The following is a 26861-nucleotide window of genomic DNA, read 5'->3' on the forward strand; positions in this document are numbered from 1 at the left end:
CATTGGCTCTGATAGATTGAAACAGTGTGAGGAACCATCTCCCTCACCAGTACAAGAGTGGAAACTCAGACCTTGAACAGGACCTTTGGGGACTCTTGCACTATCTGTCTGGTTATCCTGGAATCGTCTGGCAGCTACCCATTCCTTATCTCCGTTCATGTCCTGAACTTGTTTTCCGACTATCTCTCTGAACATGCTATCCACATAACTGTCAGCCTTGTGGATGCAGCACAGTGACTCCAGCTATCTCTGGGTTTCTGAAATCTGTAGCTCCGGTTTCTGCAGCTGGTTACTTTTCCTGCATGTATTTTAAGTTGTACCAAAGGATGGGCACTTTGCCTGAATGAAATACCCTGCCGTTATTTTAGCTTACTTCTGTATAATTTACTATAAACCCAAAACTAGAGGTTAATGAATGTACTATTGACCTGTGATGCTACTGTTTGATTTTTCTTATCAAGTTCAACCCTCTTCTGCATTTATTGAACTCATGGTCTCCTGAAAACTGACAAACATGTAAAAGGGAAAAGAAGAGAAGCAAAACCAAAGGCTACTCTTTCCTCACCCGACTAATTTCCTCACTCACCAAACTCTCAGTAATTCCATTCTTCCATTAGCAAGAAACGCTATTTAGGAATCTTTATCTCGCATGTCATTGTTCCATTGAGGGTGATTGGATATTTATTTTTAAATGGGGGACTAATTGATCTTGTCCTTGTTTTAGATTCCTGTGGCACATTGCCTTGGAGTTCCTGCACAGTACAAGAAGAAATTTTGTGCTGTATGTAGAAGACAGTTGGAAGAGAGTCTTGCAACACGATGTGAAGGTACAGAGATAATCCAGAATGGAAATAATATGTCTGAAGTAAGATGTTCTTAAATGGTAGCTTGTAAATTGTTGACGTCCACTGTGTCTTAGAAAATAAAATATTAAAGGACCATAAGAATGAGGTGTAAGATTAGTTCATTTAGCCCCTTGAGTCCATTCTGTCATTGGTTAAGGTCATGGCTGATCTGAATGTTGGGACTGAAAATTCCATGTTTTACAGCCCTTAGAAGAAAATTTCCTTTTCTTAGTCTGAAATGGAGACCCCTGAATTTTAAACTAGATCCTTACTCTCCCACAGGGGAAACAGCCTCCCAACATCCACCTTCTCAATTGCCCACAAAATGTTTCAGTAAGATCACCTCTTGTTCTTCTAAACTCTTCAAAATGTACAAGCCCAACCTTTTCTATCTTTTCTCTTAAAATAGTCCCTTTGTCCCAGGAATCAATTGACTGTGCCTTCCAATGCCTATGTCCTTAAATAAGGAAACAAAAATTCTGTATAATCAGATGTGCTCTCACCAAAGTCTTACACAGTTGGAGCAACACTTTCCTACTTCATACTCATTCTCCTTGGGCAAAAAAGACAACCTTCCATTTGTAAGCAAATCGCTTCTTGTACCTGCATCAACATTCCTTTATAGCTGCCTTGATGTTCCATACACAGCGATCAACATCAGCATGATCATCGCAGCATTGACTTATGATTCTGCAAGTTGCTGGTAGCACAGGCCTCAGAGGTTCACATAGCCAGTAAGAAAGTTAAAGGGAACACTGACCTGCATGTCAACATTGTTTGTGAGTCATGTACCAGGACACCCAGTTCCCTTTGTTCTATGGAATTTGCTGTCTCCCTTCATTCATATAACATACTGCTTTTCTATTGTCCCTGCCTATGTGCGTAACTTCACTAGGTTCCATGTTATGCTCCATTTTATAAAAGTGTTCCTGTTGACTTAACCTATCAAAATCCCTTTGTAGAATCATCATGTTGTCCTATTTTCCAACCAATCATATCATTGGAAATTTCCACAGCCACACTTTTTGTCCCTTAATCCAAGTTATTGTTTAGATCATTAAATATTTAAAGCCTGACACTGGACACTTGTGATACTTCACAAGTAATGCGCCTGTCTATGTAAAAATAACCCATTGGTCTCATTAACCAATATTCTCTGCTTCCTGTTAGGTAATCAAATCTCTAATTATGTTGCCCCTACACCATGAAATCTTACGTTGTCAGCACGTTATTGAATGCCTTTTGGAAATCCAAGTATACCACATCTACTGATTGCCTTCTAACCACTCTGGTTGATACTTCCTTAAAACCCTAATGAGTTCATCAAACACAGTCTCCCTTTTGTGAAGCCAAGCTACCTCTGCTTGATTATATTATATTTTTCTAAATGTGCTGCTATGACTTCCTTAATTGATTCCAACATTTTTCCCACAATAAGGCTAATTGGCAAGAAAGTATGTCTCTTTGCCTGCCTCCCTTTTTGGCTAGGGTGTCACATTAGCAATTTTCCAGTCCTCTGGTACATCACCAGATTACAGAATTTATGGAAAATTACAACCAATGCACCTACTAGCTCCATAGCTACTACTTTGAGGATTCTAAGATGCAAGCCAACATGGCTAGGGTCTTCACTGTCTTCACCCTCATTCGTTTGTGTAATACTTCTCTAGTGATGGTGACGAAACCTAATTTCTGCCCTGTATTCTTTAGTATTAGTCAGACATTCAAAGTATCTGCCACCATAAAGGATGATGAGAACCATCTGATTAACATCATTGCCATTTCTTTATTCCCCACAACTGTTTCCTCAGATTTTCTTTTTAGGAGCCTCTGTTCACTTTGATCTCTCTTCCATTTCTATTTAAAGAAACTCTTATTATCAGTTTCTATATTCCATTATAGTTTCCCTTGTAGTTTACTTTCTTTTTTTATTGTCTTTTTAATCCTACTTTGGTGGATTCTGAATTTATCCTGGTCTTTGGAGCTGTGAATGACTTTTGTGCTTTTTCTTTCAACTTTATACTCTCCTTGACTTCCTTATTTAGTCATGGTTCATTTATCGCTGTCTTTGAACTTTTCCCCCTTGCTGGAATGTAATTTTGCTGAACATCATGAATTACCTCCTTAAATGTCGGCCACTGCATCCTGCTAATCTATCTGTCCAGTTCACTTTTTAGCTAAATCTATCCTTATTTCATTGTAATTCTGGTTATTTACGTGAAAGGCAGTTTTGTTTCCAACCCAAGTTTCTGACTCTCAGACAGAATATTACATTCAATGACATCGTGATCACTTCTTCCTAAGGGTCTTCCACTGCCTCAATACACACTATGAGATCCGAGAGAACCTGTTCCCTGGTTTATTCCATGATGGATGGAAACTATCCCTAATGCACATTATGAATTTGTTGTTGTAGCTACCATTTTCAATTTGATTAACCTAATCACCATGAAGTTTAAAGTCTCCCATAACTTTTGCTCTGTTATTTTTTGCATGCTGCTATTTGCTGATTTATAGCCATTCCAACAGCATGGTTATTGTTTGGGGGTCAGTACGCTATTCCTACCAATGTCTTCTTTCTGTTGCTACTTTTAAAATCTTTGACCAAGTGGACTTTACATCATTTGAGTTTAGAATGTCTCTTACAAATGTCCTCATTTCATCTCTTTGTAACAGTTTTACCCCATCACTTTTCCATCTGTCACTCTGAAAGGTCAAATATTCCTGCATGTTAAGTTCTCAGTTTTAATTCCCTTGTTACCATGTCTCTGTAAAGGCTATGAGATCATATTCCTTTATGCCATCAGTTCATGTACCTGTTTATATTCTGCTTGAATAAAAGTTCTCCTATTATCGCCTTATGATAGCCATGAGGCTAACTGTCTTGAGTGTGACAAGTGAAGTACCACAAGAATCGATGTTTGTGGGGTTTTAGCTGTTCACAACCTATATCCATGATTTGATTGTAGATACCAAATTTAATATTTTTCAAGTTTGGTGGTGACACAAATCTAGGAAGAAATATGTATGGTGAGGATGATGCACTGATGCTTCACAGAGATATGGACAGGCTGAGTGAGTAAGCAGAGACATGGTAAATAGGCTCTGTGTGGGTTAGTGAGTTTTTCCATTTTGGTAGGAGGAAAAAGGTGCAGAATGTTTCTTGAATGGTGAGGGATTGGGAGGTGTGATGACCAAAGGGACCAGGGTATCTTGTTCATACGTCACTGAAAGCTAAGATAGGAATGCAGCAAACATTTAGGAAAACAAATGGTATTTTGATCTTTAGCAAAAGAGGATTTGAGTATAGGAGTAAGGATACCTTACTTCAGTTGCATAGCACTTTGGTGAGAATACATCTGGAGAATTATGTACAGTTTTTGTTCTCCTTTAAGGAAGATCATAATTTCCATAGAGGGAATGCAGCAGAGATTCACCAGACTGGAGGATTGCTGAGATAGAGTTGGAGAATGGGACTAACTGGATAGCACTTTTTGGGAGCCAGTACAGGCATGATGACCAAATGGCTTCCTTCTGCATACAAAATTCTATGATTCTATAATCTCTGAAATGACAGGACTGTCCCATGAATAGTGATTGAGAGGATGGGGCTTGTATTCTGTAGAATTTTGGTGAATGAAAGATGATCTTGTTGAAAATTGGAAGATCACAACCAATATAAGTACTATATCTGCAGTCATTTCTTTTAAAGCGCGAAGACAAAACCCTTCAGATCCAGTGGATTTGCCTGCCTTTAATTTTGAGCTTTTCCAGAACTATTTATGACAAGATTAATGTTTTCAGTTCCCCTCTCCCTTTCATGTCTTGATTTTCAAGCATTATTGGATGTGTTTTGTATATTCTACAATGGAGACATGCACAAAATGCCTGTTTAGTGCATAACCATTTTCATATTTCTCATTACGAATGTCCAAATCTTGCCCTCTAAGGTGTAATCACATACCTCAGTCACTCTTTTTTAAATACTTTTATATTTCCAGTCACTCTTTTTTAAATACTTTTATATTTCTGAATAGCTTCCTTTCATAGACCATTTTCTTCCACTCCCCTCTGTTTTAGTCATTCCAAGCTGATTTTGAAGATATGTGTTATTCAGCCCCTCAAGACTGCTCCACTACTCAATAATATTGTGTCTAGTTATGATTTGAATTTCACATTCCCATCTGCTCCAATTAACCTTAGATTTATAGTTCTGAAGAAGGGTCAATGGATCCAAAATATTAACTCCAAGTAGTCTCCACAGATACTGCCAGGCCTGTTGAGTTTTTTTTTAGCAATTTCTGTTTTTGAACCAGAGATTCTTGTTAGGCAAGGGAATCAAACTACTTCTGCCCTAAAATTATTCACTGATCCCACCACCACTGCCTTCTGAGGCAAAGAACTCCAAAATCACAGAAGGTAAGAAACCAAATTTCACTTCACCTCTGACTTAAAAGACTACCCCTGATTTTAAGATGCTGTTTCCTAGTTCTGGGTTAATTCAGAAGATGTGAATTACTTCCATGTCTGTTTTATCAGAACACGATTGCGAAATATAAAATTATGAGGGCCATAGACTAAATAGATGGTAAGAAATTTTTCCCCTGGGTGGAGGGTTCAGAGACCAGGGACACAGACCTTAAAGTAAGGGGAAGGATGTTTAGAGAGGATGTGAAAACATTTTTCCTCACCGAGAGGATGGTGGGAGTCTGGAACTCACTGCCTGTTGGGCAGTGTTAGGTAGAGGCAGAAAACCTCCTAACATTTAAAAAGCATTTTGATATGCACTTGCAATACTAAGACATACAAGGCTATGGGCCAGGTGCTGGTAAATGGGATTAGAACAGTTAAATGATTGTTTTTGACTGATGTGGACTCAATGGGCTGAAGGACTTTTGACTACAGACTAGTGACTGTTAAGAATCTTATGTGCTTTAATCAAGGCACCTGTCACTCTTCTAAATTCCAATGGAAACAAGGCCAGGCTGTCCAACCTTTACTCATAAGATAACCAGCTCATTCCAGGTAGCAATTTCATAAACCTCTTAGAGTCACAGAATCATACAGTCAGTCCATGCTGACCATGTTCCCAAATTAAACTAGCCTTCAAATCTTTCCTATTAATAAACTTAAATGTTGTAGCTGTACCTGCATCCGCCATTTTCCATACAAGAACCACACTGTTTTTAAAAAAAATGCCCTTCATGTCCTCTTTAAAATTTCCTCCTCTCCCTTAAAAATATGTGCCCCGGTTTTGAACTGCCCATCTTTAGGAAAAAGACCCCTGTCATTCACCTTGTCTATACTCTTCATGATTTTATAAACCTCAGTAAGATCACGTCTCAATCTCCTACGCTCGGCAAAAAAATTCTCAGCCTTTCCAGTCTATTTTTATCTCAAACCTTCCATTCCTGGCAACATCCTATAAATCTTTTCTGAACCCTCTCCAGTTTAATGACATTCTTCCTATAACAGGACGACCAGAACTGTACACAGTTCTCTAGAAGAGGCCTCACCAACGTTCTGTGCAACCTAAACACGACATCCCAACTTCTTTTCTCAATGGTCTGATCAAGGAAAGCCTAACTGCCGCCTTAACCATGCTGTTTACCTGTGGTGCAAATTTCAAAGAATTATATACCCGAACACTGAGGTCTGTCTGTTCTACAACACGACCCAGCACCCTGCCATTAATTTTATAAGTCTTGTCCTTGTTTGTATTACCAAAATACAAACCCTTACATTTATCGATATGAAACTCTATCTGCCGCTGCCGTCTTCGTAATCTTAGATAACCTGTGGGTCTGCGGTAGATGGTGAGAGAACCCAGAAGAGGGAACAACATACTTGACCTCATCCTTACAATCTGCCAGCTGCAAATGCATCAGTCCAGTATAGTATTGATAAGAGTGACCACCGCACAGCCCTTGTGGAGACGAAGTCCCAACTTCACATTGAGAATAACCTCCATTGTGTTGTTTGGCACTATCACTGTGCTAAATGGGACAGATTTGAACAGATCGGGCAACTCAGGACTGGGCATCCATAGGCCCTGTGGACCATCAGCAGCAGCTGAATTGTACTTCACAATCTGTTACCTCATGGCCTGGCATATCTCCCACTCAACCATTACCATTAAGCCAAGGGATCAACCTTAGTTCAATGGAGAGTGTAGGACGGCATGCCAGGAGCAGCACCAAGCATACCTGAAGATGGGGTGTCATCCTGGTGAAGCCACCAAACAGGACTACTTGTATGCTAAACAGCATAAGCAGCAAGTGATAAATGATCTCACAACTAACAGATCAGATCTGAGTGCTGAAATCCTGCCACATCCAATCATTAATGGTGGTGGACAATTAAACAACTCATTGGAGGAGGCATCTCCACAGTAGGGCCAAGTGGATGAACCATCGTGGCCTCCTTCTGTGGTCCCCAGCATCACAGATACCAGTCTTCAGCCAAATCGTTTCGCTCCACATGATATCAAGAAAGGTTTGGAGTCACTGGATATTGGAAAGATTACGGGCCCTGACAATGTTCCAGCAATAGTACTGAAAACTTGTGCTCCAGAATGTGCTGCTGCCCTAGCCAAGCTCTTCCAGTACAGTTACAGGACTGGCATGTATCAACAATGCGGACAATTGTGCAGATATGTCCTGTATATTAAAAGCAGGACAAATTTAACCTGGCCAATTACCGCCTCATCAGTCTACGCTTGATCATCAGAAAGTGATAGACTGTGTCATCAACGGTGGTATAAGCAGCACCTGCTCAGCAATAACCCGCTTGATTGACACTACATCCACAAGCATCTAATCCCTCCACCACCAACATCCAGTAGCAGTGTGTACTGTCCACAATATGCACTGCAGAAATTCGCCAAAGATCCTCAGACAGCACTTTCCAAACCCACAACTGTTTCCATCTAGAAGGACAAGGACAGCAGTTTAAGTGAGCGCCACTTTTGAGTTCTGTCCAAACCACTCCCCATCCTGACTTGGAAATATATTGCCATTCAACAGTTCAAGAAGGCAGCTTACCACCATCTTCTCAAGGGCAACTAGGGATGGGTAATAAATGCTGGCCCAGCCAGCGATGCCCACGTCACACAAATGACTAAGTAAAAAAAATTCACTATACCACCAATTTTGGTGTCATCAGCAAACTTACTAACCATACCTCCTGTATTCTCATCGAAATCATTTACATATATGACAAAAGTGGACTCAGTACCAATCCCTTCTAAACAGCTTCAAATGTATTTACTTCCTTCCTTAAATAAGCGGACTAAAGTTGCACACAGTATTCAAGATGTGGTCTCGATGATGCCCCGTATAACTGAAACATAGCCTTGCTTTTTTGTTCAATTCCTCGATAATGAAGGATTCTATGTGCTTTCTTAATCACTTGCTGTATCTGTATATGAATGTTTTGTGACTCATTTACTGAAGTACTTGAAGCTCTCTGTGCCTTGGATTTCTGAGGTTGTTTTCCATTTAAGCTGTTGTGTGATACTTAGATGTTCATTGGATTGTTATGAACGCATAAACCAATGATTCCCCCACCTCTCCAAAACCCCAGCCTATCTCCCAATCATAACTTCCCAACTATAGCTCTTCAGATCCTTGCCACTGTCTCTAAGTTAACCTCTTTCTGGAAAGTAACTTGTGTCTACTACAGATAATGGAGGTTGACAAAAGATAGAAAAAGCAACAACACACTCTGCCACTGTGCTGAATTCCTATTTGAATTAACTTCCTAGTTGCGCACACCCCTACTCTATCAGGCAAACAAGTGATTATCTATGGTTTATTATTTGTGATGATTGTCAGTGGCAGATCCATGAACTGATATTTGATAAATTAGAAGTTTATAGCAGCTACTCAGCAATCACTGAATAGCAACGGATTACACCATGTTTTCAACACAAATATGTGAATAACTTAGAGTCATAGAGATGTACAGCATGGAAACAGACCCTTCGGTCCAACCCGTCCAAGCCGACCAGATATTTCAACCCAATCTAGTCCCACCTGCCAGCACCCAGCCCATATCCCTCCAAACCCTTTTTATTCATATACCCATCCAAATGCCTCTTAAATGTTGCAATTGTACCAGCCTTCACTACTTCCTCTGGCAGCTCGTTCCATACACGTACCACCCTCTGTGTGAAAAAGTTGCCCCTGAGGTCTCTTCTTTATCTTTCCCCTCTCACCTTAAACCTATGCCCTCTGGTTCTGGACTCCCCGACCCCAGGGAAAAAACTTTGTCTATTTACCCTCTTCATGCCCCTCAATTTTGTTAACCTCTATAAGGTCACCTCTCATCCTCCAATGCTTCAGGGAAAACAGCCCCAGCCTGTTCAGCCTCTCCCTGTAGCTCACATCCTCCAACCCTGGCAACATTCTTGTAAATCTTTTCTGAACCCTTTTGAATGTCACAACATCTTTCCGATAGGAAGGAGACCAGAATTGCACGCAATATTCCAACAGTGGCCTAACCAATGTCCTGTACAGCCACAACAAACTTGTCATCCTCTTTAGTTGTTGGATAATATGACCCATGAAGTATGTATTGTAAATGAATAATTTATTTGCTTTTCTCCCTTTTACCCTGACGTTTCTCCATTCACTGTCCCTTTTGAAAACGTGATCTAGAAACACCAACCAGGAAATTTGCCTGTGTTGCTTCATAGCTGGCCTTTAGGAGCTGAGAACAGTAAAGATAGAATGCAGGGCTGGCAGGTGACATGAAAATGGGTGGCTTATTTTTCACTGATGAAGACTGGATGGGCAAGTGGCCTCCTGTGCTCTAAACATGCTCTTGCCATCACAATATAAAGAGATATATCATATTATTCAAGATTACAGGAGCACCTAAACTCCTCTATCTTATATTTTTTGGAAAGAATTCTCAGACTATATTTCAAAGACTTTTAGTCAAGTCAATCTTAAATATCTATTTAAAATGTATTTCTTCACAGAGAGAATGGGATTGAAGTTATTTCATCTTTTAACATCTCTAAATAAAATTGCACTTCATTCAGAAGTATGAAAAGCAAATAGCTTATTAAATTAAGCATGATTGTGGCTTGAGACTGGAGGTGAGAATCTAAAGCATGCATTAATTGTGCAAGCTCAGCTGTGAACCATGCCCACATCGAATGACATTCCACCATTATTCACAGTCCTTTTCAATCTGCCTTCAACATTTGAGGTTTTGTACAAACTTAATTTCACACCATTATCGATGTTTACACAACATTTCTGCAATAACCTTGAAGACAGTTAATGTCTTACTAGCAAAGTTGGAAGCTCTCCTCTGAGATATATGGCTAACTTCCAGTTCCATTTCTATCATAAAATTGAAACAAGGAAATGGTTTCGCTCGGTATAAATAAATCTGCTACATTTTTCTTTCATTGCTGCATCAAATCTCATCATTGTAGCTTTGCAAGGAGATCAAAAGTAGCCTTGATAGAAACTTGACTTTTTGGAGTATTTCACAGAAGCAGAACTGTAGAAAATTTGTGAAGTGCAGGAAAATTATTTTGCAAGCATTATTAAAAAGTACATTTTGCTCATCCATCAAGTGTCAACAGAATTTCATTGTTTTGATTATACAGCTGCTTTTTGGGAAAGAATGACTTCAGCTATCATGCTGCTGTCAGCTCTTGCAGTATTTCTATAGGGCCATAAAAATACCACACCAGCCTTTGCATGCAAATGTGTAATTTTGAGACACTGGGTGGGATGAAGAGTGGCTGCCTGCAGGGCTGGGTGTGTTCTGATCCATGTTAAAGCATTAATCAGAGATAGAGTTTGTCATTGTTGAAGCTTTTTGCTATTGATCAGGCTGATGTTGTCTCGGAGTTCTAAAGAAGAATCAGTGTTTCCCTTGCCAACAGTGCATACCCTTTCGTTTAACAGAGGTCACCAAGAAAATTGTAAGATTTTCTTTTAAATAAATGTTATTCATGCACGTGTATGCATTCAATGTATAATTAATGCAAAAAGACTTGTATTGAGTGTTTGGCAATGTTCATTTAATATTTGTGCAGCAAGGTCATTCTCTTTTTAGAATACTGACTCGACAGAGGGACTTGATTTTCCTGTGTTAGCTTCAGCCACCCACATATTTGTAAAACCTGTTTGGTTTAGTTTTGGGTGTTGGATATAGTTTGCGCAATAATTATGAAAGTATTATGCCATTATTTAGCAAGTTGCAGCCTGCCTGAGAAACTTGCAGGTTAAGAATTATCTTGCCACTGTTAAAACATTTATATCACATTCCACATTCCAACTACTAAGCATATTGTGTTTTTGTTATTCCAATTTTGAAAAATATTTTCAACAGCTCAATTTGTTTGTACTAGAAATGGGATGGATGAGTGAGGCTGTCAAAACTGTTCAGTGATTTAAGCTTTCAGTCTAAACTCGAACTGGAGGCCGTGAAGATAAATTGCATCTTGCTGTTATTTTTCTGATGTGAGTCTAAACATTGGTTGTATTTTACTGATGGTCATTTCCTGAGAATATCTTAATGTATTCTCACAAGTTAACTGCAGGCTGTTAAGGAGTGAAATTAGCATGCCCTTTTTCACATAAAGTGAGCTGGGGATGAGATGAAGTGGGTAGTTGGATGGAGCAAGCATGGGGGAAAAACAAAGGTTTACACCTAGCCAGGATAAGATTTGCATTGGACTGAGGCCTGGCATGGATTGCAGTTGCATAAAAATGGATAGAACACTGGGAGGATGGGGTAGAGAAAACCCTGGTAAATTGGGATGGGTTGTGAATAGACTTCATGTGTCACTTCAGCTTCTTCACCGTGTTGTTGATTAGCTGTTACTACATTTGCACATCTTTGCATGTCTTGCATAGCTGCTGTCTGATAAACCCTAGTAACCTCTTGCAACTAAGGACGACTTGCTCATTTTCTCCGTTTTGAAGTTTGGTAAACCAGTAAAGCAAATAAGAAAGTGATGTTAGTCACTGACACTCATTTAACTATGGTCCAAATGGATATTAATGTGATATCAACGAGGTACCAATTCTTCCATTGAGCTAGACAAAACAGACTTTAAGTACAAATTTGTGAAATACTGTACTCATCTATGTATTTTATTCCTCTCAATCAAACAAATGCCTGTTGCATAATAACATAAGTAGAAGCAGGAGTAGTAGGCCTGTCGAGCCTGCTCTGCCATTCAGTAAGATCATGGCTGATCTTTTTGTGGATTCAGGTTCACTTACCTGCCTACTCACCATAGCCCTTAATTCCTTTACTGTTCAAAAGTTTGTCTAACTTTGCCTTAAAAACATTCAATGAAGTAGTCTCAATTGCTTCACTAGGCAGGGAATTCCATAGGTTCACAACCCTTTCAGTGAAGACGTTTCTCCTCAACTCAGTCTGAGCTCTGCTTCCCCTTATTTTGATGCTATGCCCCCTAGTTCTAGTTTCACCCGCCAGTGGAAACAGCCTCCCTGCTTTTACCTTATCTATTCCCTTCATAATTTTATATGTTTCTGTAAGATCACCCCCCTCATGCTTCTCAATTCCAGTGAGCTTAGTACCAGTCTACTCAATCTCTTTTTATAATCCAACCCCCTCAACTCCAAAACAAATCTTGTGAACCTCCTTTGCACCCCGTCTAGTGTCAGTACATGCTTTCCCAAGTAAGGAGACCAAAACTGTATACAGTACTCCAGTTATATCCTCACTAGCACCCTATATAGCTGCAGCATAACCTCCCTATTTTTAAACTCCATCCCTCCAGCAATGAAGGACAATATTCCATTTCCCATTTTAATTACCTGCTGCACCTGCAAACCAACTTTTTGTAATTCATGCACAAAGATACTGAGGTCCTTCTGCACAGCAGCACACTGCAATATTTCCCCATTTAAATAATAGTTAATTTTGCTGTTATTCCCTACCAAAACCGATAACCTCACATGAGGGCCTTATGCAGTACTTCACCTGAATTATTTGTAGATATGGAAGAAACTGTAGTTTTTGTGTTATTCCTAGTCATTGGGATGCAATTTGGAATCAAAATATTGATTTCATGCACTAAACAGATCTGCACTGATTGGCTTTTTTTAAATTAAAAAAATGACGTATTTTCAGTCAAAATGGTGACCAATGAAAAGTACATTGGCTGAAGTAAACTTGCATTAATAAATGGTGTTATCAATTTCCGTAGATAAAGGTAGTTTCCCTACACAAAGAAAGTGGTTCTTCTTGAGTTTGACTGCAAAAATATTTTACTTTTTCCTTCTGTGAATAATGATCTTTTCACTGAGCTATCCACAGCCAACAGTGCACATAGTATGATTTAGAAAATGGAATTGCAGTGAGCAGGGAATGTATTTGTTTCAGCACCAAGGGTAATGGTAGAAAAGTAAATATTTTCTGCCTCTATTCGTAGAATAAATACATTTGAATGAACTAATGATTGCCATGATAACATAACTCAGTTTAATTTGTGAACTGACATAGCCCCATATGATTAATGATGCCTTTCTAATTTGGCAGTGTGCGAGCTACATGTCCATGTTGACTGTGGCCCCTTTGCTTGCAGTGATTGTCGGCGATGTCACCAGGATGGACAGTATGATCGGGTGAGTATGAGAGACTATAAGATGTAGGAGCAGAATTAGGCCATTTGGGTGTGCTCCACTGTTCAATCATGGCTGATACATTTCTCAATCCCATTCTCCTCTCTTCTCCCAGTAACCCTTGATCCCTTAATAATTAAAAACCTATCTATCTCAGTGACTTGGCTTCCACAGCCTGATATGGCAATACCTTCTGGCTGAAGAAATTCTTCCTTATCTCAGTTTCAAAGGGTTGTCCTTTCACTTGAGGCTGAGCCCTCACACCCTAGTCTCTCCTGCTGGTGTAAACATAATCTTCACGTCTACTTTGTCCAGATCTCTCAGTATTCTGTAAGTTTCAATCAGACACCCCTCGTCCTTCTAAACTCAGAGTACAAATCCAGAGTTCTCAACCGCTCCTTATATGATAAGCCCTTCATCCCCAGGATCATTCTTGTAAATCTCCTGTGATCTCCCTCCAAGCCCTCCAATCCTTCCCTAGACATGAGGCCCAAAACTGCTCACAATACTCCAAATGCGATCTGACCAGAACCTTACAGAGCTTGAGCAGTGTATCTCTGCTCTTGTATTCTAGTCCTCTCAAAACGAATGTTGATATTGCATTTACCATCCTAACTTCCAACTGAACCTGCTTGTTAAACTTAAGAGATTCCTGAATTAGGACACTCAAGTCCCTTTGTGTGTTAGATTTTCAAAGCCTTTCCGTGTTTATGAAATAGTTGAGAGAGTGGTGCTGGAAAAGCACAGCAGGTCAGGCAGCATCCGATGAGCAGGAGAATCGATATTTCGGCAGAAGCCCTTCGTACCTTTCCTGATGAAGGGCATATGCCCGAAACGTCGATTCTCTTGCTCCTCGGATGCTGCCTGACCTGCTGTGCTTTTCTAGCACCACACTCTCGATTCTGATCTCCAGCATCTACAGTCCTCACTTTCTACCTGCGTAGAAAATAGTCCATGTCTCTACGCTTTCTATCAACGTGCATAGCCTCACATTTCCCCACATTGTATTCTATCTGCCACTTCTTTGCCCACGCAGTTAGCCTGAACAATTCCTTCTGCAGCCTCCCCATTTCCTCAACACTACCTGTCCCTCCACCTGCCTTTGTGTCATCTGCAAACCGAGCAACAATGCCCTCAATTCCTTTGTTCAGATTGTTAATGTATGACATGAATAGGTGTGGTCCCAACACTGTCCCCTGAGGAACTCCATTAGTCACCAGGTGCCATCCTGAAAAAGACCCCTTTATGCCCACACTCTGCCTTCTGCCAATCAGCCAATCCTCTATCCATACCAGTAAATTGCCCTCGTACCATGGGCGCTTGTCTGATTTAGCAGCCTCCTGAGTAATACCTTGTCAGAGGCCTTTTGGAAACACAAATAGATCATGTCCACTGGCTCTCTTTTGTCGAAATTGCTGGCTACCACCTCAAATAATTCTAACAGATTTGTCAGGCATAGCCTGCCCTTGATAAAGCTGTGCTGACTCAGCCCTATTTTCCCATGGGAGGAAGGGGAGGATGCTCTCTGTAACAGTTCTGCCAATGTTATAATCAGACAAAAATCAAGTCAAACATTGCTCATTTATATAAATTAAACATTAGTGGACTGTACGTATTGAAGCACTTTTATGATAACAGTGATTAGCAACATAAACTTTTTCAAGTAATGAAGGCTGACTAATGATGTGGAAACATAAATACCTGATTTGATTAATAATACAATGTGTAGTAGTCACTCATAAATGGAAGTGGGGTCGGATACTTTTGTAAACCTAGGAAAAGCAAAAGAATAGCTAAAGGAAAAGTGGGATTGATTAAAGATGAATTTGATTGGGGGAAGAAACAGTCAAGCAATTGAAAATCAATGTTTGCCTTAGAGAGGTTTCATAATGGACTGTAGCAGTGGAAATGAGAATTTGCAAAGGAGAAAATAAGGATTTTAGGATAACCATTGTTAAGCTGGCGGAACTAAAATATTGATTAACTCAGTGTGCAAGGGACCAGTCCTGATAGTTCAGAACATTACTTCTTGGATGTCTTTGGATATAGAAATTGTTCCAGAGGATTGGAATATTGTCAGTTTAACAACTCCATCAGAAAGGGTAGGCAATAGCCTAGTGGTATTATTACTGAACTATTAATCTGGAGACCCAGGTAATGTTCTGGAGTCCAGGGTTTGAATTCCGCCAGGGCAGATGGCGGAATTTGAAATTAATATAGTCTGGAATTAGGAGTCTCATGACTACCATACACCATTGTCATTTGTCAGGAAAATAACCCACCTGGTTCACTAATCCCCTTTAGAGGAGGAAATCTGCCATCCTCACCTGGTCTGGCCTCCATGTGACTCCAGATTTACAGCAATGGGCTTGACTCTTAACTACCGTCTGAGCAATTAGGGATGGGCAATGAATGTTGGCCCAGCCAGTGGCACCCAAATCTATCCATGAATTACAAAAAAAGGAAGGATAACTAATCTCTATTCTTAGCATTGATCAAGAAATTGGACTAATTGTCCTCGCATTAACCAAAGTGGGTGAGCTCATTGTAGTCAATATGGTATAAAATAATCACAAACAAATAAAACAAGAAAAATCCTGGATTCATTAAGGGTAATTAAAAAGGATTTGTAAAAGGTAGAAGTGTCTTGCTAAACAGTGGAATTTCTTGAAAGTGGGGGGTGGTGGGGAGTGATTATTATTGTAGAAAATGCAGTGAATATTGTCCATGTGCATTTTTATAGAATCTCTACAGTGTGGAAAGAAGCCATGTGGCCCACTGAATCCGCACGTACTCAGCTTTGACAAAGGGTCAGTTAGACTCGACATGTCAGCTCTTTTCTCTCCTTACAGATGCTGCCAGACCTGCTGAGATTTTCCAGCATTTTCTCTTTTGGTTCTTGATTTCTATGATTGCCTTTTCTGACAATCAACAGTAGTTTCATGGTCATTACTGGACTTTTAATTCCAAATATTAATGAGTTGATTTTTTAATTGCAGCGTTATTTTGGTTTATGTAAATTATAAAGTATCAAAACATTTAAAATAGGTCATGAATCACAAAGCTAAGCAGTGCAAGATAACATAGTTAAGTCACAATGCACTGTGGCATTGAGACACAAGTCAAAGGTTCCCTCTTGCAATTCTTCATTCACTGTTCATGCACTGGTTTGGTCTAACATCAGTTGTGATGCTTATTTTTTGCAAGGTTGTAGGATTCTTTAAATTTATTGTGTTTAGTATGCTATGGCCATCAGTGAGCTTTGGCAGATTATCTCACTTAAGTGTCTCATGGACCCGGGGTCTTAGCTGGTGGGACTAGATTGGGTTGGGATATCTGGTTGGCATGGATAGGTTGAACGAAGGGTCTATTTTCATGCTGTACATCCCTGACTCTATAAGCCCAAAAAGCGAACCCCATTGGGAAGGGGTGACCTCACTCAACTCACTCCAGTATCTGATTCAGTACCAGAAAGTGGTGGGCCCATTTGATTGTTTGTTTGCCCTAGACCAGTGTCTTCCGTGTTGTGATCCCAAATACCATTCTGCCATCACTCACCTGTGGCCTATGTCCCTCGGTGATTCTGGGGCTAGGGTGGGCATATTGGAAGTGCCAACAGCCACCACTCCTGTAAGGAACCTGGATTTGTGGCTCAATGGTGCTTTGGTTTGGGAAAGGATGGCCGTAGCCTGGTTAAGTACATGACTGGTGAAAAGTGGTGATCAACATCTCTTGTTGGCTTTTCAGTCAGCAGATGTAACTGTCCCTTCGCCTTTCTTAAGAACTGCCGACTTTGTGGAAACCAAGAACTCAAATCTCACATTAATTTCCCAAAGGGAAGGAGGGAAAAACTGGAGAGACATCCTGTCATCTTCAAAATGATGGTTCAGTGACTGGTGGTGGATCTCCTGCAGTCCCAACCAATGGAAACCTAGATGGAATTGGAATTCAATAATTTTGTGGAATTAAGAGTCCAATGATGACCACAGTAAAAAAAAATTAGAGAAATCATTGAATATTACAAAACAAAAGGAGGCCATTTGGACCATCACATTCCCATCAGTTCAGTTGAAAATATCCACCTGATTACTTGCATCGTGTGAAACTTATACCATGGGGGAAAAAAAAATGCTACAAAGATGCAACCTGTGTAACAGCATTTTAAGCAAGAAAAATGGATCTTTTTCTTGGATTTTTGGGTTAAAGCTTCTTGAGATTTAGCGTTTCCATTCTCTCACTTAAATAATTTTGTTAATTAAGAAAGATAAGTGTTAGACCGGCATTGATACTACCTGTAATTCTTTGATGTCAGTAAGGAGCTGTCTTCTTGGACCTCTGCCATCCATTGGATGATCGGGACAATGTGAGTCTGCAACTGAGGGTGGTGGAACAACCAGTAGAAGTAAAAGAAACTAATGTTACAATATAAATATCTTAGATTGTTTCTTGATTGTATTTAAGTAGATCTCAAGCCCTTAGAATTAGATAGGAAGAGGAGGAATATATTAAAAAAGAGCTGATTTGAAAACCCAGTTGTGCACAATTTTCAAATGACAAATGAAAAGGCTAAAGGAAAAGAGAATGATGTTGATCTGTTTAACTGTATCCTTTAATAGAAATACAACAGACAGATTTTCTTTTGAACAAGTTATACCAAATGGCCTACTCAGAAATTGAATCATAACCAACATCTGGGCACTGTTATTTAAAAGACAAAGTTTTTATGAGAAACTGGAGAAAACCTCACAAACCAGCCAGTGAGGGATGGGCAGTGGTCGATCAGGAGGAAGTTCTGTCTGAATATTGTGACAAAAATTTGAACAGTTCAGGAAGTTATAATGGCAGGTCTCTTGCATATTTTGAAAACACAGGCTAAAATATGAAAATGTTTTATTTAGCCAGATTACATAATAATGTGGTTAAATTTTGCCGGACATGTCATACAAATCAGGTACTGGGAAAATCCAAACCATCAATTAAAGCTATGCTTTGAATTTCGAAATCAGCTTTCAAGAAACTGTTTAGTAGGGACTTATTGATTGTTTTTGAATTTGCAGTTGAAATTTTTTTAGAGATAAGGATTAGTCAAGAAATCCAATCAGATCAAGGTTCACATTGTCTGTCACAGTATTCTTCCTTAGAAGGAAGAATAAACAAGTTTGGAAATAAAACAATTTGTCTTCAATTTATCACCCACAATCCCCTGGAGCAGAAGACATGCCTGAGGGCCGGAGCTTTTGCTGCAACTGTCTCTGTGATTGGAGTTTATTGTCAAGAATATCATAATGTTTGGGGCAAATAAATTCCCTTGTTACTGTTTGTTACTGGGGACACCTTTAATGAGTCCACAAGATTTAGTCTTTTTGAACTAATATACACACATCAGATGGGAAGACCCTTTAAATATGGTAAGGAAAATATTATATACCAAAACTCAGTGATTGTACTTCCAGTCTGTGTCAAATTTTCAAAATTAACCAAAGCTCATGAGTTGGCCAAAAAGTATTGGAGTAATGTTTAATACAATATGAAATCTAGAGCATTAATCAAGCTAAAATTTAAAACTTTGCTGATAAGATTGTAGTAATATTACGTGTCTCTGGGGAATTGTGAAAAGCAATGTTCACTATTGTATCAAATCAAAACACGGCTCAGTGACATGAAATTTGATTTTCTTTTAATGGCAGTCAGCGATTGGTAGGCTATTGCAGTGATTGGTGCTAGGACCCCAGATATTCATAATAGCTATTGGTGATTTAGAGGAGAGAACTAAATGTAATATCTCAAAACTTGCAAATGGTACAGCGCTGTTTGGAAGGGTGAGCTGTGAAGAGCATGGAGAGATGTTGCAGTGTAATTTGGACAGGCTGAGTAAGTGAGTGCATACATGTCAGCTGCAGTATAATGTGGACAAATATGAGGTTATCTATTTTGGCAGCAAAAATAGGTAGGCAGATGATTTGAATGGCTGTAAATTGAGAAATGGGAATGTTCAAGAAAACCTGGGTGTCTTCGTACACCTGTTGCTGAAAGTAATCAAGTAGGCGTAGCAGGTAATAAAAAAGGCAAACTGTGTTGGCCTTTATAGCAAGATTTGAGTACAGGAACAAGGATGTCTTGCCACAGTTATACAGGTGAGGCTACACCTGGATCATTGTATGCAGTTTTGGTCTCCATAACTGAGGAAGGATGTTCTTGCTATAGGGAGAGTGCAGTGGAGATTTACCAAAGTGATTCCTGGTTTGGTAAGACTGATGTATGAGAAGAGATTGAGTCATTTTGGATTATATTCACTGGAGTTTAGAAGAGGGGGTGGGGGATGGAGAATCTCACAGACAACTATATAAAATTCTAACAGGACAGGACAGGTTAGATGTCGCAAGAATGTTCCCAAAGGTGAATGAGTCCAGAAACAGGGGTCATAGTTTAAAAGTAAGTGGTAAACTTTTTAGTACTAATATAAGGATACATTTCTTCACTCAGAGTGCTGAGGCTGTGGAATTTACTATCACAGAAAGTGGTTGAGACCAAAACATTGTGTTTTCAAGAAGGAAATAGATTTAGCTATTCTCACTAAAGGAGTCAAGAGGTATGGGAGGATAATGAGGTTAGGGTACTGGGCTCAGTAATCATAATGAATGGCAGAGCAAGCTCAAGAGTCCAAATGGCCTACCCAGGTCTTATCAATGTGCTTAGTCTAGACAATTGAAAGAATTAGTGAAGTTGTCATGTTAATATGAAGAAAGACAGTTATATGGAGGATAATCAAAACAGAAATGGCGAAAGAAATAGTGTGTGAAATAAAAACATTACAATTTGAATTAATCACAAAGTGAAAATTTAAAAGTTGCCTATCCAGTAATCAGATTGAATAATACAAAGACGCTTGTTAAGTTAAATTGGATAATATTCAATCTCCCAGAAATCGCATACAAAAGTTACTACAGATTCATGAATTGATGTGAATATAGATGAAAAGAAATTACTTCTAGCAGTGTTGAATTTTGGGAAACTGTTCGAATTGGCTATTGATGCTAGTGAATCGGTTTTGGACAATTTTACAACAAGAAGGGGAAATGGGGTTTTAAAGGTCATTCTGTTGTTTTTCTCAAAAGCTGAATGCCAGAAGGAATATTTAGTAGTGGAAAAGGATTGTTGGCTCTATGAAAATTGGAAATTTACATTTTCAGCACTCTGAAGAAAGAGTCAATAAAATGTGGAGCTGCAGAAAGCACAGCAGGTCAAGCAGTAACAGAGGAGCAAGAGGGTCAATGTTTCATACAGGACCCTTCATCAGGACTGATGCTGCTTGACCTGCTGTGCTTTCTCCAGCTCCACATTTTACCGACTCTGACTTTCCAGCATCTGCAGTCATCACGATCTATAAGCACTCTGAAGAAAGTATTATTGATATGAACCACATCGCTTTGGCTTTCACAGGTGATTGTGTGACAAAAATCAAAGACTATTTTGTTGGAGTTTAATGCTAAAACAATGTAATTTAAAAATAGGAGGACCCTTTGGGTCAGTGTGAACTCGATAGGCCGAATGGCATTATAGGATTCTATGACAGCCTTGTGTGAATATGTTCAGTGACTAACCACTAAGGTAACCTACTGCATCATTAAGCATATGGTCTCTCAAGCCAGGTTTCACTGGGATGTAAATTTTCGACAATTGCCATTTGCTGGGATTATAAAAGTTAATATTCTAACAAGATATGGGGATTGAAATTCACATTCCAGTTATAATGGCATTCATTTGAGATTTAATGCACTGTGTTCATGATAGATTCAGATTAGAGATTGTTTGATAGTTTAATACTTAATTGCATCTTTCAAAGTTTGAAGCTTTGATTTATTTATCAATTTATCTTGTTCATTTACTAGGAATCTTATCACCATCACTGGAGAGAAGGAAATCTCTCCACCGCTGCGCGCTGTGATGTCTGTAAGAAGTCATGTGGTTCTTCAGAAGTGTTATCAGGCATTAGATGTGAATGGTGTGGGATAACAGTAAGTGAACAGTTTGATCAGTGGAGCTAACTGTTTTGAATATGGCATAAGGTAATGCATAAATTGGTTTTGCGCATCTTAGAGTGGGCAGAGGCAAAGAACCATGATAAGTCACCCAACCATGGTTCCCATCACCAAGTGACTTCCAGAAAAATATTTGCCTATAATCTGTAAATACTGGTTTTAAAAAAAAACTCCTCACTCTGAAGTAATAAATGAATATTCTAACCAGTTGGAGTGATCTTGACTGTATCCTGTAAATAATGAATGAGTTATTTCAACCCTGTTTAACAATTTGTGTTTTTCTGATCTTGAATAAAATTATACATTCTGTTAAGTAATTACTGGGTTTCGCCAAGCTGTAAGTAGTCACTGAATTATTCTGAATATAACCAACAAATAACCAAATAATTGGTCCAGTTCTGAAGGAGGTTTACGAGACCTGAACATTAACTCTCCAATCTCTCTACAGGTACTGCCACACAGACTGAACTTTTTCAGCATTTCCTGATTTTGTAATTATTTTCCTGACTTGAAGCATTGACTTCTCGATTGGTTTTTGGATTAATTTTTTTGATTTATTGTTGTCACGTACTAAGATTGAGCAAAATGTATAGTTATGCATGCTATCCAGACAAATTGTACATTGCGTAAGTATATCAGGGTAATAGAACAGAATACATAATATAGTATTACAGCTCCAGAGAAGGTACAGTGAAAGATGATATCTATATATGAGGATAAGTCTGATAATAACAGGAAAGAAGCTGTTCTTGAATCTGTAGGGTACATGTTTTCAAACTTTTGTGTCTTCTGCCAGACAGAAGAGGGTGCAAGAAAGTATAATCAGTGTGGGAGGGGTCGTTGATTATGTTGACTGCTTTCCCAAGGCAGTAGACAATAAAAAAAGGAGTCAATGAAAGGAAGGCTGGTTTGCGTGATGGACTGGGTTGCGTTCACAACTCTATAGTTTCTTGTGTTCTTGGGCAGAGTAGTTGTCATATCAAGCACTGATGTATCTAGGTAGGATGCTTTCTACGGTGCATTTGTAAAAGTTTGTAAGAGTCATTGTGGGAATGCTGAATTTCCTTAGCCTTCTGAGGAAGTAGAGATGTTGGTGTCCTCTCTCCACTTTATTGCCGACATAGACCAGGTTAGATTGTTGGTGATATTTACTCTTAAGAACTTGAACCTCTTAACTACCTCCTCCTCAGCACCATTGATACAGATGGGGGTGTGTTCTCCACTCCACCTCCTGAAGTCAATGACCCGCTCCTTTGCTGACATTCAGGGAGAGATTGTTGTTGCTACACCATGCTACTAAGCTCTCTATCTCTTTTCTATACTCTTTCTTTTCATTGTTTTATGGCTGGCTATCTCCTACTGTAGTTTGGTTTAATTTATTGGACATAAAGAGTGACCATTCTCAGTCGCCAAAAAGCAGTCTTGGTCTGTGTGCCTCAACAGACAGTAACATTACAATAACATGAGCAGACCCACAGCACGTGAAAAAGCCTTTAACTTCTCTTAAACTCAAGCCACATTATTTATGTATCAAGGAATGCTACCTTCCCTCCCTAATAGGTTCATGCTGACTGCTACAGTAGCCTCACACCAGAATGCAATTTTGGAAGGTTGCGGAAGATGATATTGCCTCCAAATTGTGTGCGTGTTTGTGTGCGCAATTTCACTAAGTTCCACTGTTTTCGGATATCAGAAAATGCACAAATTGAATCAGGTAAGCTGGAGAAACTGTTTAATTTCTGATTATTCTGTATTAATGCGATTACAACAAACTATGGTAATCCATTAGTGGATGGTAATTGCTTCCTGACTCTTAAAATATTTTGAATGTCTTTGTTTCACTTCAAAATTTGATTTTGAGCAAAGCCAATTAGTTGAAATTTAAAACCATGTACATCTTGTAAGTGTTCTGAAGTGTGGCCTTAAAGGAAATAAAACAGGCAAGCTGAACTGCTCAGCGTTGGGTGATAATCAATCATTTTTCAAATTGTGATTTGTTCCAAAAGACAAATGTTATTCTCCATATATATTATTCTGTATCAGTAACGTTTCAGAATGTTTGTACATATAATTGTATTTTCATGGCGAACAGATTAGTCCAATTATGCTCGTCGTTTTAAATGTTTTATTTTCATTTTAAAAGTCAGACACATTGGAAAAAGAAGCCATAAAGTGTATTTCGTGGACTGAACTAATTTAACTAAATTGCCAAAGGTTTCTATGCTTTGTGTTAGGGCTAAGTTAATTTCTGTGGTATAAAGTTGCTGATCGTAATGCTCATGATGAAGAATTGAAGACCAATTAGTTTGACAGAGACTGCCCAGTGCTAGCTTACATGTACTAATGTAGCCTTTTGGCAGAACACATGGAATGTGTGCTCATGCGTGATCATAATTCAGTTAGATTCAGGGTTTCTTTTGAAAAAGAACAAGGATTGCCCTGAAATCTAAGTTCTAAATTAGTGGGAAGCAGATTTTGATAAGATCAGGTATGATTCGGACAGAGTGGACTCGGAACCAATACTTTTAGGCAAATTCGTCAGAGTTGTGGGAAGCACTCGAAGAAAATAGGGAGCCTAAAGGGCCAGTAAATTCTAATAAAGATAAAGGTTGGGACCAATAAATCTTGGCTATCAAGGGATATTCAGGATTGGGTAAAGAAAAGAAGGGAAGCTTATGGGAGATATGAGGGCTCAATAGTAGCAGCCCTAGAGAATGTTCCTAGGTATTGAGAGATTGTCTTATGAGAAAAGCTTAAGCAAGTTGGGACTCTACTCATTGGAATTTAGAAGAATGAGAGATGACCTTATTGAAACATGTTCATCTAATTGAACACAAGGATTCTTAAGAGGTTTGACAAGGTAAATGCAGAGCGGATGTTTCCCCTCATGGGAGAGTCTAAGCCCAGAGGGTACATGTCTCAGAATAAACATGTGCCAATATAAGACCGCGTTGAGGTGGAATTTGTTCTCTGAGCGTTAAGAGCTTTGGAATTCTTTGCCGGAGTGTGTTGTAATGGCACAGTCCTATATGTTTATGGCTGAGAGAGATTCTTTAATCGCTTGAGGAATCAAGGGTTATTGAGAAAGGGAATAAAAGTGGAAGTAAGGAAATTTGGATCAACCATGTTCATTTGAATAATGGGTCAGGCTTAAGGAGTCAGACAGCCTACTCAATTGCTATGGGCTAAGTGCTGGAAAATAGGTTTCAAATGGTTAAGTGGTTGTTTTCAACTGTCGCAGACTTGATGGGCCTGTGTCTGTGCTGTATACCTCTGTGACAGTGTAGTATGGATATATAGCTAGGGAATGTGTTTGCACATATTTAGCTATGTAATTGTGTGCGTACGTGAGGCTGTGTGACCATTAATAATGCAGCACCTGTATTCCCAAAGTAATTGATGTGTAAAGTTGCTGATATGACTGTATTTCCACAGTTGCTGATGAAACTGATGATGATCATATCAATATGTGGAATCAAGCATCATATAAAGATGCACATTCTGCTTCCACAACTGATTCAGGTAAAATAATTTTGCTTTAATCTCTTCAGACCACTTTTACTCAGGTTTACATTTGAAAAAAAATTAATGAACAAATTTTGAATTTTTTTAGCTTCATAAATGTCAGTATATTTGTTAAGGATTGTGCTATTCAACTCCTCGTAGATGATTGATTGAGGTGATGTCCTTTTTTCCTGATTGACAGATTATTTGTGGATGCGTACATAGAACATAGAACTATACAGCACAGTACAGGCCCTTTGGCCCTTGATGTTGTGCTGATCTTTTATCCTACTCTAACATCAAACTAACCAAAATACCCTTCATCCATGTGTCTGTCCAAGAGTCGCTTAAATGTCCCTAATGTATCTGACCTCACTACCTCTGCTGGCAGTGCATCCTACGCACCCACCACTCTGTGTAAAGAACCTACCTTTGACACCTCCCTTAAACCTTCCTCCTATTATCTTAAAATTATGCCCCCTCATGATAGCTATTTCCACTCTGGGAAAAGTCTCTGGCTATCCACTCTATCTAAGCTTCTCACCTCTATCAAGTCACCTCTCATCCTCCTTTACTCCAATGAGAAAAGTCCAAGCTCTCTCAATCTTTCTTCATAAGACATGCCCTCCAGTCCAGGCAGCATCCTGTAAATCTCCTCTGTACCCTCTTTAAAGCTGCCATGTCCTCCTTCTAATGAGACAACTGGAACTGAGCACAGTATTATAAGTGTGGTCTAACTAGGGCTTTAAAGGGCTGCAGCATAGCCTCGTGGCTGTTAAACTCAATCTCCCTGCTAATAAAAGCCAACGCACCTTACTCCATCTTAACAATCCTATCAACTTCAGTAGCAACTTTGAGACATCTATGGACGTGGACCTCAAGATCTCTCTGTTCCTCCACACTGCCAAGAATCCTGCCTTTAACCCTGTATTCTGCATTCAAATTTGATCTTCCAAAATGAATCACTTTCCATGTTGTACTCCATCTGCCACTCCTCAGCCCAACTCTGCATCCTGTCAATGTCCCATTGCAACCTACAATAACCCTCTACACTATCCGAAACTCCACCAACCTCTGTGTCATCGGCAAACTTACAAACCCACCCTTCCACTTTCTCATCCAAGTCATTTATAAACATCACAAAGAATAGAGGTCCCAGAAAAGATCTCTGCGGAACACCGCTGCTCACCGAGCTCCAAGCTGAATACTTTCCATCTGCTACCACCTTCTGTCTTCTATGGGCCAGCCAATTCTGTATCTAGACAACCAAATTTCCCTGTATCCCATGCCTCCTTACTTTCTGAATGAGCCTACCACAGGGAACCTTATCAAACGCCTTGCTAAATTCCACATACATCACATCCATTGCTCTAACTTCATTAATGTGTTTTGTCATATCCTCAAAGAATTCAATAAGGCTTCTGAGGCCTTATATGTCAAATCAAATTTGTGCTTCAGGTGCAATTGAAAGCTAATAAAATGATACTTACTCATTCTGCTTTGCACACAGGAATTATTTTCACCTTTCTGTCATAATAAAGCATCTTTAACAAAATGGAACCCCCGAAGTGTTTCACCAGAGCAAAAACAAAGGCTTCTTTGTTTTTAGGGGCTCAAGGAAATATTAAGTAAGATGACTGGAAACATTGTCAGATAGGTATCAAGGAGTATTTGAAAGGAGCAAACCAAGGTTGAGGGGTGGAAAGCTGTAGGCAAGGTTTCTAAGAGTTTGGGGGATGTATTAGACTGTTGAAGGAAGTAACTGTACAAGGAGTGAATGCCTTCATATCTGAAGAAGGGTCCCTGGACCTGAAACATTGACTCTGCTTTCTCACAACAGATGCTGC

The 26861-nt window shown here is 39.3% G+C and overlaps 1 protein-coding gene across 3 annotated transcripts in view; it reads left to right on the forward strand.

Moving 5' to 3' along the window:
- Positions 1 to 26861, forward strand: part of dgkq (diacylglycerol kinase theta) — a 176524-nt gene that overhangs the window by 14287 nt on the left and 135376 nt on the right. For 2 of the 3 annotated variants that reach the window (XM_087979837.1, XM_087979839.1), the window contains exons 2-6: positions 725 to 827; positions 13389 to 13474; positions 21361 to 21486; positions 23071 to 23224; positions 24946 to 25032. In XM_087979837.1, the coding sequence (XP_087835963.1) occupies positions 725 to 827; positions 13389 to 13474; positions 21361 to 21486; positions 23071 to 23224; positions 24946 to 25032 (556 nt within the window). Of the gene's footprint in view, positions 1 to 724; positions 828 to 10668; positions 10795 to 13388; positions 13475 to 21360; positions 21487 to 23070; positions 23225 to 24945; positions 25033 to 26861 lie in introns of those variants that run through there. The other variant, XM_087979838.1, reaches the window with a different exon arrangement.

The sequence above is a fragment of the Chiloscyllium plagiosum genome, unplaced genomic scaffold (assembly GCF_037043375.1).
Source record: "Chiloscyllium plagiosum isolate Xiang-an unplaced genomic scaffold, Cpla_swu_hap1 HiC_scaffold_36, whole genome shotgun sequence".
Taxonomy (NCBI): Eukaryota; Metazoa; Chordata; class Chondrichthyes; order Orectolobiformes; family Hemiscylliidae; genus Chiloscyllium; species Chiloscyllium plagiosum.